The 17,447-nt window shown below is 41.6% G+C and overlaps 1 protein-coding gene across 1 annotated transcript in view; it reads right to left on the reverse strand.

Moving 5' to 3' along the window:
- polrmt (polymerase (RNA) mitochondrial (DNA directed)) overlaps positions 1-17,447 on the reverse strand; it is a 48,969-nt gene that overhangs the window by 14,207 nt on the left and 17,315 nt on the right. The window contains exons 10-15 of the mRNA XM_026924607.3: positions 13,128-13,919; positions 11,968-12,090; positions 11,046-11,168; positions 8,479-8,658; positions 6,829-6,915; positions 4,815-4,928 (exon numbers count right to left, since the gene is read on the reverse strand). Coding sequence (XP_026780408.3) covers positions 4,815-4,928; positions 6,829-6,915; positions 8,479-8,658; positions 11,046-11,168; positions 11,968-12,090; positions 13,128-13,919 — 1,419 coding nt within the window. The remainder of the gene's footprint in view (positions 1-4,814; positions 4,929-6,828; positions 6,916-8,478; positions 8,659-11,045; positions 11,169-11,967; positions 12,091-13,127; positions 13,920-17,447) is intronic.

Raw genomic sequence — 17,447 nt, forward strand, 5'->3', positions numbered from 1 at the left:
TATAATGTAATTTAACACAAACACTGTTACTGCAACTTTGATTTTCATATCATATTGGCTGGAACTAACAATTAGAAATGCCCCCAGTACTATGCCAACATGAAGCAGAGTTACTGTCACCACCAAGAAGTTGATTATTTTCCATTAACAGAGTGTCCTGAAGTGTTTTATTCCTCTAAGACCTCAGCAATTTGACTATATATATATATATTTTACTTATTAAGAGAAAACACATTGTACATTGTCTCCATTTACAGCTACATTTAATGTTGCAGAATGTCCAGAAAACAAGCTAGATCCTGTCATACTTTACAGCAGCGATAAACAGTTGTTCCTTCACCAGCCTCTCTTCGTCTTTCTTGTAGGTAATAAGTTTAAAAAAAAAAAAAAAATGCAGCGTGTCATGTTACTGCCAAACTACAAAACCTTATATCCTTTCCCGTGTTGGAAAACTTGAAGTTCCAGCTTTACCTCTGACTGTTACAAAGAGCTGACACTGGAGACTTCTTCCAAAAACTTCACGCCATCAACAATTACACACATTTTTACAAATACAAGTCCCTGTTTAAGTTGTTACTACTGAAACAGCAAAGATGTCCTGTAAAGAAAGTTAATTAAAACCTTCAGAGCAATCAGAATCGAGCATTCAACAGCAATGTGAAGAGAATTATGAAGAAAATTATGGGATTGCCTTCACTGGCAAGAAGACATAAAATAAAGAATTCTCTAAAATGGGAATCTCTAAAATTTCTTCAAAATGGGGAATATTTCAGAAGCATAAATTTGGCCTAGCTATACAGCCTCACCCCAAGTGGACAACAGGCATAATATGGTATACTATGCAACCACAGCATTTATATTAAAAAAAAAAAAAAAAAAAAAAAAAAAACATCTTTACCAAATACTGGTGCAAAAGCTAACATAGAAAAATCAGGTTCAACCTTCACTGTGGGATGGTGAGGGCACACAGATGGAGGCAGAGAGGGAGGCAGACTTGGAATTGGGACCCTGTGGTGATTAATGAGAGTCCCAGGGTTGCTACATTAATCTAGTTAGTGTGACACTCTGCAGAACCCCAATGAGCATAGGAAAGGTCCCTCCACCATCCAGGGAATTAAAAACAAGGTGACAGGTGGAACTCAGCTGACACCTGAAATTGAGGAGAGATGTTTTACAATAGCAGCCTTCACCTTTGACCCCACAGGCCACCCACTTAGAATAACAGGGGTAAGAATGATGGTGCTCTGTACGGTTAACTGGATAGCTTGTGTTCCAATATATCGCAACCATTACTGGGAGGCATATATTGACGAGGGGATACAATGCTTCCTAACACAGAGCTCACTCAGACTCAAACAATCTTTCCTGAGAGAATGGCTCAGGAAAGCAAGCAATGGTTCTGAGTGAAGAGGATTTTGCAGTTTGCAAATTAAAGGCTAACCACTCACACTGTTATACTGTGAGGCTATATAACCTTAAAGACAAATTTTCAAAGACACAATGTGATTAATGAGTATTAGGTTAATACTATAATGAGAGTAATAGGGCCTGCCTGCTTTGAATATCACAGTAACATACAACTGCCTCATACTCAAGTTCCAGCAAAATCAATACAAGTTTAATTTGTATTCATTTAGAAACTACACACACAATGACGTATCACTCTACCAGCCAACAGCTTCAATTACCCTAACCAGGTAATAGTATAAGGATATGTATAAGGGTAGAAACATCCCTGCTGAATTTTAAATCCTATTCTGAGCAGATTTGAGCACATACTCTGAAATTACGAACATCCTAAATAAAACCTAATGTCTGGTGGCTGCTCTGTGGTTCAGCGCTGGGTTTGACTGTCCGAGTGCATGATTAAAGCCAATTAAGTGGAGAAAAATACGTGAAGGGGCACTGCTCACTGGTTAATGATGGCCTTCATCAGAAATTCCATAAAAGTCCAATAAAAAGTAATGACCTGAAATCACAAAGCCGAGTTATGATGTTTGGCCAGGGGCAGTATATTGGAGGAAATGAGGCCTGCAATTGCCTTCGCCATCACTCCCAGACTTTTTGATAAAAGCCACTGAGCAGAAAAAGGCACAGGTGCTCCTCACAAACAGATACAGTAAGTTGCTAGACAAGGATGACATCCAGACATATTGCCTGTTTCTACAGAAGAGGCAACTCTCACCTCCTTTCACGCTGCCGATGAGCTTAACAGGGGCCATTAGGGAGCAGTTCCACATCACATCCACTGCCTGCCTAGGAAAAGCTGAAAGGTAGGAAGCTGTGAAAAAGATTGTGGCACAGCACTAAATGAAATTCGGAGATCAGGTGTGAGAAATGACGAGAAGAATCATGTCGCAGACACGCACAATACGACAAGATGCGCTAGAATGATCTCCACACATGTCTGTGCGTTCATATTATCAGAACCTCCCCGCTGACTTTATCTATATTTCACACCGGATGTGTCACATAAACATCCGATCCACACTGCTCTACTGTGTTCTCTATGCAATAGAGAAACAACAATGCATAGCTTATATCTAATAGTTTAAATGCGCATAAAATTACATAATGGAGCATACAGGTGGAGGACAATCAAGCTGGCTAGCTACAACACCACTTCCTTAAAAATTCCTTAAAAATGATGAAACAGTCAGACAGTGAACAAACAGCATATTTGTGATTTAGCATAATGAACATCGTTGTCATCCTCTGCAACTACAGGCTAGAGCTATACATCAGGACTGGGATCCTGTGGGACCTAACTAAAGAGTGGCAGAAGGCGGCGGATATCCTGCAGGCAGATATTAAGCTAATGAAACAAATGAATGGTCAGAATTCCTATGGGAGTGGAAAAAAACAGTACTATAAACATCTCTACCACAGGCCACCCCATCACAGCATTCACATGATTTATAATTTCAAGTGTGCAAAAGTCTTGAGCATCATACAATTTCAATATAAATTGAAATGAAGGACTGAAATGAAAGTTATTGGTATAAAAATGAATATGTTTTTGTTCCATGAGACATGAATTGGTCCTGATTTTGCTTCCTAACCAACCTCTGAACACCACTAGTATCATTCATTCATTCATTCATTTTCAGTGCCTGCTTTATCTTGGAGTCACTGAGTTTATCAAGAATCTAAAGCCTATCCCGTTAACTAGGTGCATGGCAGGAATATACCTTGGAGAGCAGTCCATTGTAGGGCAACATACACACATTCACACACTCAAAAACAGAGTAGTTCCTTGCCACTTTTAAGAATTGAGGCAGCTGCCCTGCTAATACATTCACAAATATTAAAACACATCCACTCTCCATACACCACAAACACATGGGAAAATAAGCTAGCAATAAGCCAACTTTAAACATCATGTTCCATTATGACTTCCTGAGGCAGTGAAATATCAGCCTTTGTTTGCATACTCCATTCAAACAAGGTAGAGTAACAAAATCACTTAGCCATAGGGTTAGATTTAATTTTCAATAGTGCTGAGGCAAACTCTTTTCAAAACCCCAAAACCAAAGACTTTCCGGGCCTGCCTTCCAACCCTGGCTCCTACAGCAGCAGGCACCCTAGTGAGGATCAAACAGACGGGTTGCCAGATGCTCTCTGCAGGAGAGGAACGTTGGTGTTCTGGATCTCCCCTACGCTCTACAGGCCACCGCTGTGCTGCTGTTGCTGCTCCACTAACATTGCTAACACTCTTTGACAGCAGTTCAGGGTTGCTCTTGTGCAAAACTGCTAAATCCACAGCTCCCTGTTTTACTCCCGGCTGTGAGAGGCAGCAAAAAAGCTGGACATGGGTGGGTTATAGAAAGCTGTGTAGGCCTTTTGTCTTTCGTCGTGTGGCACAGAATGTAGTCATGGAAAGCATCAGTGTGACTTGCATTACCGGAAGAACCGAGTTCTCTTATTAATATCAGTAAGACCTTGAATTGATGAAAGAAGGTGAAAATTACTGTAGTTCAGTATAAATCATTATCATAAGATTTTCACAGATCTTATAAACTCAGGAAAGGACAAATCAGTAGCCCTGGCACCCAGGACAAGCGGCTTTCATATCCGGGCTGTTACTATTTTATTCATAGTCTTGACATCATCCCTAGGAACACCCTTACCTGTGATAAAATCACTTTAACAAAGGGGGGGACCAACGTAGGAATGGGATGTTCAATAAGCACATATGGGTGTCCACATACTTCTGGCCATATAATGTAGTTCTTCTTTGTACTTCAGTGCTACAACACTTTAAATGCTAACATCTTTAACTAGCATCTTAAAACAGCAGGATTATTCATAAAAGTTTTTAACTGTTTAATTATTTTTTCCATTTTGGTTTTGTTTTCTCCTGAATTTAACTGTGTGTTTGTATTCTGAGATCACTAAGAATCATCTGCCTCAGCATGCTTTATTGCTTAATAAATAAGTTTTACATGAATTACTTAATTATATGAAGTAAACAATGTTGGATTAGACAGCCGGGGTAGAAAAAAATATCCTGAAGCTGCGATTAAACTCCTGCTGCTGTAATTTCTCTCCATGATATCAGAAACCCCTTTTTACCCAGAAATGCATAGAGAGTGCAACAGTTCAATAATGAGCAATATCATTTAGCAGTACTAAACTGCCTTTGGAGAAACCGATTCACTCCTGTGCATTTATTAGTGTCTGGGGAGGTGAGTTTATTTCCAGGTCAGACCCTTTTGACCTTTAACTTTGAAAGGTCCAGAAGGTTACATTTAAACAAAAAAGGACAAATCAATAACAGACAGGACCTTAGTAATGGACATTACAACACTCACCACGTGGTTCCTGGTGCGGTGGTAGGGCTGGACGATGGGCAGTCCCAGAGGGGTCACCCACTCCACCGTGCTGCCAGACTTAGCGATTAGCCTAGCACTCTCAGTTAGCCAGTCCTGCAAATAGACAAATGCACAGCTGTTACCTCAGGCACAGTCAAAATAACAGCCACAGTCAAAATAAGCAAAGAAAAATAAACAAGCACTACAGAAATGTTTATGAATCTGCTCATTTCGAATGTTTGAGTAAATAGCCAAATTTGAGGCCAGCATTTCATGCCCCCTTCTCATCCTTTGCAAAATGAAAAGATTTTCACCAGTGTGAATGCATTCATTACCATAATAATGAGAATTGCGTGATCACGGTCAGTACATTCAGCTTTTTAATAACACTGCTTGTGAATTTTTAGTTAGTGAATTTTTTAGTTTCAGCAATGCGCCATCCAAGTGTAATTTTTAAAGAGACAGTGAGAAGAAGAGTTTGTGATTGCAGTAAAGCTGCTCAGTATTTCATATTTGCCTGACATTCAGAAACAATGATGCTCTGGTTGTTGAAAATAACAGATATTGCACAGTGAGTATTAGTCTAGAGCATTAGGTGTCTTAAGTTTGGGATATAAGTTTGAGTGAATAAACAAATGTTTCTGCATAGGGTGCTAAAAATTGCAACACGCATGTCGGCATGTCGGCATGTCGGCTCTCTGGAAGCTATGAAGCATATCCGTTTATGTGCTTCGTCGCAAAAGCACAAACTCAAGGTCCTCAAGGCATTCCCCAAATAGAACACAACCAAGTTCTATTGCCTTGGATTACCAACCTCAGCAAGACAACAAAGTTTATCTTACTAAAGGTCTTCTCTTTGCACAATTGTTTTTCTAACTAGGGCTGAGGAATAGTGATAAAACAGGTGGCCAGCTGTTGCTGAGCTTCATTTAATAAACCTGCTGATTCAGAGCAAGAGCGCTGGCTTCCCAGCATGTCTGACTCGCAGCATGGCTCCCAAAAGGCTTTCCTCCAGAGTGCTGGGGAGATATAAATTCCTCCTTTCTCCATGCATAAAAGCAGTTCAGGCCCCATGCTGGCCCATCCATCAGACACCCCCCCCTCCTTCCTGCCCCAGTTATTTTCCCTCCTTTCCCCAACGCAGCCAGGTGTGGGATATTAGCGAAAAGATGTACTACCTTCCACATGCCTCACTACTTCTCTGCTTTCCCTCGCTTTTTTTTCAGGGCCTGACCCACTTACAGGAGACAGGAGCGTCTGAATGCGAGATGGGGTATTTTTCAGTGTGTCTGGGCCTGTCTGGGTTTCTCCCACAGGATTTTTCCAGAAGCATCCATTCCCCTGGTCGCTTAACCATGACCAGCATGCAGGTGCACAACCTAAACAGTGCTACTGCATTAGGCAGCTAAACATATGAATGAATCCAGCTCATTCATAAGAATGAAAGAAGCTAATCGCAGGTGTTCTAGATCATTCTGCATCTGGGATGTAGAGATATGAGTGTAAACCTACATTCACACCAGTAAGCGACAAAATGACAGGTGACCATCCATTTTCTATGTAAATGCGCAACACGCATTCGCAATTTCAGTGACAAGGCAACAAGTGACATGTGAATTGTTATTTTCCCAAACAATTTGGAACTTGTTCCACAGGCCAATGCTTTTTGGTCTGACCCGTGTGGCTCAGTTCCCCACACCCCATAAATTTAGTTCTTACCTACAATTACTGTTTGATGCCCAAAAATGTAAGAAAAACAGTACATATAACTTTGGTTTCACATTATCCTGTCATACACAACTTCTCAATAAATGTGCATAGAGACATTACAAAGAAGCTTTTAAGGAAGATTATTGGTACCTCAGGTGAGAGTATGTAGCTTATAGAGTTAGCTTACTTTGTAAATTTGATCATACTCTGGACAGTCGCTTCACGCCCCATGAGAGACAAACTACAAATGTCACAAGGACTTGATGCTTTATAGTGTGAATTGTGTCGAGTAATCTTGGTGTACCTGGATCTCTCTTGTCCCAGTGAACATTTCCTTCAAGCTGCTGAAGACCTGGTGCACTAGGTAGTGTGAGGCGTCCCAAATATACTCCTGGAGACAAAACAGCCGAGAAAGGTGTATAGTCAAACCAATTAAGATAGGTGCACTTAGCCATTTTAGAGTGCTGGGATTTGTATTAGAGCTTCAGGAACACTCTCCCTCCCCTAGAGGACATATTAACGCAGAGAGGAGCCGCTGCTACCCGGTACCCGCTGGCAACCCACAAAGGTGCTGATCCAGTGAGTCTGGTTCCATTCATACACACACCTGCATACATAATCACACACTCTAATCACATACACACACACACCTTTCTCGCTGACTCACTCAAGGTGATAATTACATGCTACTTTGCTGCTGATCTCGAGTCACTTGCTTGTTTGTCCACAGAAGAAAACAATTGGGAAAAGAGGGCTGAGACAAAGAAAGATGAATTAAATCATTTTTCTCACTTGCACACAAGCACAGGATGCATTTTATGAATTAATAAGGCACTGACTCAAAGAATAAGAGGGAAAACCCATAGCATGCTAGAACCAAAACGTGGTAAGCAGCCCCTTTAAGGCTCTCTAGTGTACATACACCAGTGAGGTTATATTACACACCACCATTGATGTAAAATTCTGACCTGAAAATTCTGGCCTTTGTAATCTTTACTACAAAGATATCACCTGTCACAGAGCAAGGGAGAAGAAACCGCTAGCTCAGGCACCCAGGACAATAATATGACATTAGCTGTTTATTTATAGTTGCCTGGTTGACAAGTAGGCTCAGTAGGCTAGTCTCCAGTGTAATGCACTTGTTTTCTGCTTTATTTGTTTTTTTTAATTTGCTATTTTGAGTTCTCGAATTAATAAAATTATTTCCACATTTTGCTTTATTTATGCTCTCATCTACAGAAAACAAGCACAAGATTTAGTTTAACCACTACATTAATATAGTTTAAGCTCTGTTATGGATCAACCCTCGTGAAAGAAAACATTTTAAAATGGATGTTTTAAGATAAAGTCTTTTAGATTAATACCATGTAATGTTTCTCAATATGTCTCTGTAATGAGCCAAAGCATACTTTAATTTAAAAAAGTGCTTATTCAGTCTGCTTGTTCAGTTCATCCATTAAATTATGGGCACAAATCAAAATGTGGCCACCATTTTTAAATTTAGTGAGCATGAAAACAATCTTATGAAAAAATAACAACTGGCTGTTTTTGGCATCAGCTTTAAAGAATAAAAAACAGGGAGCATGTGATTTCATGCGACACCCTCAACGATCCGAAGTCGCTAATCTCAGTAATTCATATACTAAAAACAGGATACAGAAACAGACCTAATCAAACAAAACCCTGGAAAAATTTTAATAGGTTTAAAGACAACATTTGTGTAGCGGTCTGAGGAACAAAAGTGTTGTTGCTGTGGCTGAATTCTTGAAAACAGCCAAAAATGACACAAAAATTGGGTTCTATATACAGTAAAAAATTTTGAACATGTGAAGAGTTTTCCCAGTGCACCACATATATACTGTGTACATTAACAGTACTCAGACAAAGATTTAAGACCACATAAGCCAATTGTGGCCCTTTTCAGACAATCACACTCCCACACACCCCTTCCTACCTTGGGGAAGTCATCGATCTCCTTGAGGCGCTTTTCGATCTGCAGTCGGCCACCATAGCGCGTGACCCCATAGACCACCGTCATCACAGTTTGCTTCACTACCTTCCTGCTGATGAAGCCCTCCAGCACCTGTGCAATCTTCATGCCCTTAGCAGCGTCTCGGGCCCGAAACTCCTCCACCTGGAACACACAGCAGGGGAACGGACTCAAGTCATCTGCTTCATCTGATTCTCCTGATAGACAATCAATTAGATGACAGAAAACACCACCTCCTGCCACCTTCACGCTCCACAGCCAGTGCTTTCATCCTTAGCAAGAATCAATGATGAACATCAAACAGCTCGACAGGATTATTTCACTCATTATGGAGTTAGTAATCAAAATACTTTTGAATCAACCAAAAATAAACTGAAGTGAATGCAGAAAAGCGTCATTAATACTGCCATAGCTACACTATATTGCCAAAAGTTTTGGGACGTCTGCCTTTACATGCACATGAACTTTAATGACATCCCATTCTTAATCCGTAAGGTTTAATATGGAGTTGGCCCACCCTTTGCAGCTATAACAGCTTCAACTCTTCTGGGAAGGCTTTCCACAAGGTTTAGGAGTGTGTTTATGGGAATTTTTGACCATTCCTCTAGAAGCGCATTTGTGAGGTCAGGCACTGATGTTGGACGAGAAGGCCTGGCTCGCAGTCTCCGCTCTAATTCATCCCAAAGGTGTTCTATTGGGTTGTGGTCAGGACTCTGTGCAGGCCTGTCAAGTTCCTCCACACCAAACTCGCTCATCCATGTCTTTATGGACCTTGCTTTGTGCACTAGTGTGCAGGAACAGGAACAGGAAGGGGCCATCCCAAAACTGTTCCCACAAAGTTGGGAGCAAGAAATTGTCCAAAATGTCTTGGTATGCTGAAGCATTAAGAGTTCCTTTCACTGGAACTAAGGGCCCAAGCCCAACCCCTGAAAAACAACCCCACACCATAATCCCCCCTCCACCAAACTTCACACTTGGCACAATACAGTCAGGCAAGTACCGTTCTCCTGGCAACCGCCAAACCCAGACTCGTCCATCGGATTGCCAGACAGAGAAGCGTGATTCATCACTCCAGAGAACACGTCTCCACTGCTCTAGAGTCCAGTGGCGGCGTGCTTTACACCACTGCATCTGACGCTTTGCATTGCACTTGGCGATGTAAGGCATGGATGCAGCTGCTTGGCCATGGAAACCCATTCCATGAAGCTCTTTACGCATTGTTCTTGAGCTAATCTGAAGGTCACATGAAGTTCGGAGGTCTGTAGCTATTGACTCTGCAGAAAGTTGGCGACTTCTGCACACTGTGAGCCTCAGCATGCACTGACCCTGCTCTGTGATTTTACGTGGCCTACCACTTCGTGGCTGAGTTGCTGTTGTCCCCAATTGCTTCCACTTTGTTATAATATCACTAACAGTTGACCGTGGAATATTTAGGAGGGAGGAAATTTCACGAATGGACTTATTGCACAGGTGGCAACCTAACATGGTACCACGCTTGAATTCACCGAGCTCCTGAGAGCGACCCATTCTTTCACAAATGTTTGTAGAAGCAGTTTGCATGCCTAGGTGCTTGATTTTATACACCTGTGGCCATGGAAGTGATTGGAACACCTGAATTCAATGATTTGGAGGGGTGTCCCAAAACTTTTGGCAATATAGTGTATATTGTAATTGATAGCCCTGACAAAAATACCTCTGAGAAACTGTGTTTCATAATAATGCCATGTAATTTAAAGCTTTTGTTTATACATTTGTGGCCCTGACATGTGCTCTGCCCCCAAGTGCAACAAAGCAGCTCCTTTTCCTTTAAAGGCAAATTTTAAGGAATTAATAGTTTTAACAGAGGAGGAGGAGTCAGGTTCAGGGAAGAAAGGCTTGTCAGTGTTTTACTGCAGTTGCAGCAGAGATCTCTAAAATTACAAACTGCTCCTTTAAACGAGTCCAGACACAATGAGATTGTGTTCCAAACCCTGACTCGAGACTTTCCCTGTGACGCCCAGCCATCATGCTTAAATCTGCTGTGTGGTTTGATGTTTCTGGCCAGAACTGGGTGAAGCTTTACTTAGCGTTCACACTTGCACTCCCAGTGGAGATGAAATCAATAAGGCAGGCCATTAAAACTTTGCAGTCTTGCTGGAACATGAGCCTTTTTTTTTTTTTTTTTTTTAAGTCCCTCACTCTATTGCTGCTTTCTGAACCTCAGGCATCATTAAATGTGAGAGCTTAAAGATGCTGCAAAGCTACAAAACAGAACACACACAAGGGCTTTTAGCACTCAACAACAGCTGATGTGATAAGAGGAAGTGGGAAGAAAGAGCTGAGCCTGGATCCGGCTCTGGAGGTTTGTAGGAAGAGCTGAGCCTGTATCCGGCTCTGGAGGTTTGTAGGAAGAGCTGAGCCTGTATCCGGCTCTGGAGGTTTGTAGGAAGAGCTGAGCCTGGATCCGGCTCTGGAGGTTTGTAGGAAGAGCTGAGCCTGAATCCGGCTCTGGAGGTTTGTAGGAAGCTTTCTGGTGGTTTATTCACACTGACCTGCTGAGCCACACCACTGTAGACATCCTGCGGTTCTTCACAGGGCATTAAGTTTACCGACGTTGCACCAATGACGTCACGACCCAGTGCAGCATAGTGCTGGAGGCCATTACAGGAGCCATCCTGAGTGAAATATAAAAAGACAAGGAAAATGACACTCAATTATTAAATAATACCTAACAATCCATGAAGGAATAGGTTACAACAGCTACATTTACTTTTTTAATAATTATGTCTCTCTCACTCTTGTTTGCATTGTTTATGCTCTCACTCTTGACTAGTTGGTGTCTCATACTTGTCTGCAAAAGAAGTCAGACTTCTTTACTGCCTAATGTTGGGGTGTGGTGACATTTGACATATCTAAGCTGGTGTATGACATATGTGTACAAATTTCCAGCCAATTCTGAATCAACATTTATAATACCTTAGAGTGCATGCAAACACTTCTGTTGAAATCTGCAGTTGGAATAAATTTATAAAATTTAAATTATTTAGACTATGCATTATAGTGCAGGAAGGAAATGAGACATTGCAATTTAAGATGCATTTTTGCTTAAATAAGCAACTGTAATGTGTATAAAGAGCAAAGCACCATTAAAGTTCAATATACAAGAACAATTAATTTCAAAAGCACAATTGCTGTCACTGTGTTGTGCTTCAGCTGGACACTCAATAATGAAAGCCCAAAGAGCAACAACAGTAAGTTTTAATGGGGCGTCAAATCCAAATTATAGCGAGCCAAAGTGTGTTGGTGTGGCAGAGACAAGGTCAGCCCTGCTCTTTAGAACAAAAAACAAAGCCCAGTTTCCAATTTCTCACTCTCTCTATTACGAAAATGCAAAACCCCATCCAGCCCACCCGCGCACATGCACACGCGCACACAAACACACACACAAACATAGAAATGGATGATATTCTGTACCTGATGTACAGGGAAATGGGAGATGAACTGCGTGGGGTCATGTGATCTGGAGGCATTTGCTATTTCCATGCAGCATGCCAGAGTCTGCCAAGGCTCATCAGCATTCATCCACCACTTCCTCCCCTAAAAAAACACAATGCAAGGCAGCTCTGTCACTCTAGGGACATGACACACATCCACATAACATTATCAGACCTGCCAACTCCAAAGAGGAAAAATGCATAGTGCTAGCATTGGTTATTGGAGGTAAAAACAGCACATTTTCACTGTATGGTATTTAAGGCTCTTGGGGTGTTTTAGTTACGCTAGTTAAGCAGGCACTAGAAAAGTTTACATGCAGTAAGATAGAAAGGTTTATGCCCGTTCATTGGCTAGTGACATATTAAACAGTTACAAAAATAATCAGTGAATGTATTGTTTAATATGTTTTTTTATTCCCAAGATGAAAATGACCTAGGAACATCTTTATACACTTACCCTCAATAAAAACTGCAGTGGTCCATGAATATGCACAGTATACAAATTAGAAACCAACATGTCTAGCCAGCCAGATATCTAACTGCTAGTATATTACTCAGCCAGATATCATCATGACAGCTAGCCAGATATCTAACTGCTAGTATATTAGTCAGCATTTGTCACAGGCACACAGGAGGAGGATCCTCCTGTATCGAGTCTATATTGGCTTTGTCAGATGCTCATAATGAACATAAATAGCCAGCTAGTTAACTGCTACAGAACTAGCTCACAGTTTGGTTTCAGTATTTGCATCCTGATTTGGACAGTCATATATATTTGATTTTTATACAACAGTAGCCAAACCTGTCAAAACACACCATAACAACTATGATTTGGTTTATTAGTAACAAAGATAAGCTAGCTAGCAGGTAGGTTATGTGGCTAAAGTTTTCAGATATCACATAATTTTCTAAAGCTTTCATGCCTATTTTGTGAGATCACAAACTGAGCTACATAAAAGCTTTCAGCTCAGTTATTTACGGAAGTACTGAAAAATCTCAGTTTTGAAATTGTGAAATTACAACAATGTTTAAAAATCAGTTTAACCAGAATCGGCCATTAAAAAGGAGCCATTTAAAACCACGTTGAGGGCAGGGGTACTTTAGGACTGTATAAAACAGAAATTTAAAGTTACCACCCACCATTAAAGGGTTGTCTGCAGAGTCTAGGATATCATCCATGATGCTGTTGGCGTATTCCAGTCTCCCAGCTAGCGAACTCCGCTTCTTCAGACCCGTGAGGTTCACCAGGTGGATCTTTAACCAGTCCAGGCCTTTAGGACCCAACGGCTTCCCCTCAGCAAACAGCAAGATGGCTCTGGTTACATCACTTCCCAGATGATTAAAGTAAGGTGGGCACGGGTAAGTACGCCCTCGGAAATCCATGTTGTGAGGGAACCAGAAGATCTCATCCCTCATGTGGTTGGCGATGGACAGCTTGTAGAGTGCATCCATGCGCAGACTGTGCATCTCAGCCACCTTCTTCTTGGCCCTTGTGGCCTCACGCTTCAGGTGGGCCTTCTCGGCGGGCGTGTATGCCGGGTCGTGAGGGTTGAAGCGTGGGATTTCTGGCGCCTCGGAAATGGGTGGAGGCACGTCCAGCTTCTCACTACCCTTATCGTTAAAGATGGAGATGATTATGTCCAACAGAGGTTTGTTGATTCTCCAGGCACAGTTGCCCAGCTGGCTGAGGGAGTCCAGCACAGCATGCAGTTCCTCATCCTGGCGCTTCTCCAGCAGCAGCTGGTGCTGGATGGCACCCTCAACTGAGCGCATCAGCTTGGTGGGAGTTAGCAGGTAAGCTCCACTCTTGGCTGATGTCCAGGGCACTGGTGGGCACAGCATGGGCATCACATACGAGTCAAAGGTCAGCTTGGTCTCCATGGCTTCTGACTGTATTTGGGTCAGGATTGGGTGTGGCTTGATAAAACCAATCTAGGATATCAATGAGGAGAAGAAACAAGATTAAACCAGATGATCATTTCCAGTCCATTAACTTTATCTATACATACACCTGTCATACATGCCTTGACAAGCCAAGAGGAATGACTTGGCATACAGTTGAATGGTGCCAAAAATGAAATTCTGATATCCTGATACAGATGCCAAAGCAAGATCACCCCTGCTGTGGTTTCTTTGTCTTGGAGCCATTTGCTCATACAAATCACCTTCCTGCTACAGTGAATAATCCTACCTGCATGCTCCACAGACCATACTTCCCAAGAAGTGCTGCCAGGATTGTAGTATATAGTTTCATGTGTAAGATGTTATGGCGTTTAAACAGTATCAATAAAAGAGAGAGCTAAAATGGCCAACTTGAGTGGGCAAAGCAGTATCAGCAAGCATGATCGCAAGGTGATGTGAATTGCTCTTTGACTCGCGAGCGAAGTGCAGACCCTGGCAAAACGGTATGTGTATGTCTTGCTCACAAAACTGAAGCACTCTCACATGTGACAGGTTTTCTGCACTTCCCAGCACCCCATAGTCATTTTTAATGACCACGCTAGCTGATACTGTTCTTAGTGCTCAGGTCAGCCACTCTTATGCTCTCTATTAAGTATACTGTTTAAACGCCATAAAATGGTTTATGGCGGCAGTGCAGCAGTCTGGATATTTTCACAGAGCACAGTTTGAAGTCTGCTTTGCTTTCAATTAATTGTAAATATTTCCAAATTACTGTCATTTTATGTCATATGTTCATTTGCACATAGTATCACATGGTATTGAATGTTGGTAGTGGAGTATGAGTAAATGAGTGTGGTATTAGACACCACTATCAGTTTTGATGCATCCCTACATATAATCAATACAAAAATACTTTTGTTTGCACTTGTCTCTATTATTTTTAGCTCATATGTCCTGATTTGCTTGCATGCTACCTGGTACCACAAGTCCTTAAATACAACACGGCTCGCTTGATGGTGGGAATCGCGACAACTTGGACGATTGTTGGTAGTTTGCTGAGCCAAGCCGCACCTTCTAGTGGAAAAGCCCCATTAGATGATGGTTTGAGGACATTAAAGTTCAGAGTTGTGAGAAATTGTGTGTAATTTGAATAGAACATGAGGAACACCACATTTGTCCAGTATGTGTGATGCCATTTTTTTATGAAATATATCAATTGATGTTCAAGTGGAGGACAACCTTGCTCTCCACATTTCAGCAATGTTCAAAATAAGCGCTTTTGAAGTGCCTCCTAGAGCTCCTGTTGTCATTAAAGGCACCAGGTTCTGATTTTTGGATATAAAACAAGAAAAATGAGGGTACTTCTACAGGAAATACAAGCCTTCATAAGGGCTGTCAAAAATCAGTGGAAAGCACTCGACAAAGCAGCATGACATGCACTCCAACTAAAAATAGCAGTATAACCATACAGCGACAGTCATTATTCCTCATTCAAAAAACTGCAACGAAAGTAGAGGGGCCCTGTTTTCTGAACTGATGACCTACATCATATCAGTGCGACCCAGCCTAAGTCAAGATCTCCTTCCTGCTGCTCAGGCCAGCACAGGGAGAAATCCAACCTCTCACTCTATCCATCATCCTCCTTCTAACCTCCCCCACCACACATGTGCACCCCTTAGCCTGTAAATCACCCGGCCAATTAAGAGCGCGGTAAAAAAGGAATTAGTTTCAGAGTGATTGGTCTTCTCCGGCTGCCCTGTGTCCATTCTAGCAAGAAAAATGGTTCCATAAATCATACCGGCATATGTGGCTGTGAGCTGGATAACTAATGTTAACCTGTAATATAAAGGGAAAAAGAAGGGAGAGAAAGAAGCCTGGGATGAAAAGATTTGAAATTTAAACTGGCCTCATCACACAAGCAATTATGATGCAGCCTGCTGAAGCTCTGCGCTCCAACAGACAGGATGTAGAAAGAAATAATGACTATGATGTTGAAGTAACATTTTAAGAACTTAGTCCGTCTATTTATTCCCAGCTGTTTCTTGGCCAACTGTTTCTTCATACGCAATAAGCTGCGATGCACTGTGTGTTCTGACACCTTTCTATCATAGCCAGCATTAACTTTTTTAACAATTTGTGCTACAGTAGCTCTTCTGTGGGATTGGACCAGACGGGCTAGCCTTCGCTCCCCACACGCAGCAATGTGCCTTGGGCGCCCAAGACCCTGTCGCCGGTTCACTGGTTGTCCTTCCTTGGCCCACTTTTGGTAGGTATTAACCACTGCATACCAGGAACACCCCACAAGACCTGCCGTTTTGGAGATGCTCTGACCCAGTCATTTAGCCATCACAATTTGGCCCTTGTCAAAGTCACTGAGATCACTGAGTCACAAAGTCAAAACCGAACCACTACCTAACCACTTCCAGTTGACTTATTTATAGCCATAAACTAACCATTAAAGATTAAGAATTAAAACGTAACTGCTGTCACCATTCTTCAAGTCTTGTTAGTAGATTTCTGGATCTTTGTAAGCAAGAAGCTTGATACAGCTGGACCTTTACAAAGTTTAGCGGAATACCCTTAATTTAGAAAAAGAAAAAAAAAAAATCTGAATAAATCAATCCCAAAATAAATGTCCCAAGCACTGCCAGCAAAAAAGGGATCAACACCAGACAGTACCGCAAACATGATCAAATGCTGACATGGGATCAGCTCCACAGACATCATCCCAAACAAACAAACACACATGAACCAGAGCAAGGCAGAACCCAACCACACGTTAATAGAGGCTTCTTATGATTCTGAGTGCACCCAGCTGGCAGCTGTACAGGAGGAGCATGAAAATACAGAACGCAGAGAAAAAAAGCAAAGCTGACGGATGAAAAGCCTCGAATTACTCACTGACTCACTTTTTTTTTTCTAGTGGCTCATGCTCCAGACTGGCTTAAAGATGAGTATCTCCTACTCCCACCTCTTGAGAGCAGTTCAGATCACTTCACCTTTCCTTTTGTCTCTCATTACCCCATGCTGAGTAATAAAGCTCAGAGCACTTTATTAATCAGAGTGCTGATTGTATCACAAAATATAACAACTGTATCAAAGCATTTGATTCGTCCAATTACTTCTGGTCTCCAGAAATTGGAAAGGGCTGTGATGAATCCTCTAGGGTTTATCCAAGTTAAAGCTTGACATTCTGTTCTGTTAATGCGTAGTCATTATTATATTTAAAAGCTAATGTGCTGGATTACAGAGCCAAAAGATCAAGCTGTGCATCATGCTATCAACTATTAACTTCTCTCGCTTGTTCTGACTTTCCATGGTGAGTCTGAAGAACATTGTGGACTAAATCCTTAATCCTTTGTTTTGTAACTAACTTTGTAGCAGTTTGACTAAATGGGAATTAAAATTGCCTGCAGGAACATCAATTCATTTTAACAGAAATGATCACGGAATGCAAAAAGGAATTCTTTTTATTTTAGAGGTTAATTTTAATTTTAATTTTAATGGAAGGGCTTCACAAACACACACATGCATGGGGTGATTTAAAGTAGCCACCAT

The sequence above is a fragment of the Pangasianodon hypophthalmus genome, chromosome 11 (assembly GCF_027358585.1).
Source record: "Pangasianodon hypophthalmus isolate fPanHyp1 chromosome 11, fPanHyp1.pri, whole genome shotgun sequence".
NCBI classification, from domain to species: Eukaryota; Metazoa; Chordata; class Actinopteri; order Siluriformes; family Pangasiidae; genus Pangasianodon; species Pangasianodon hypophthalmus.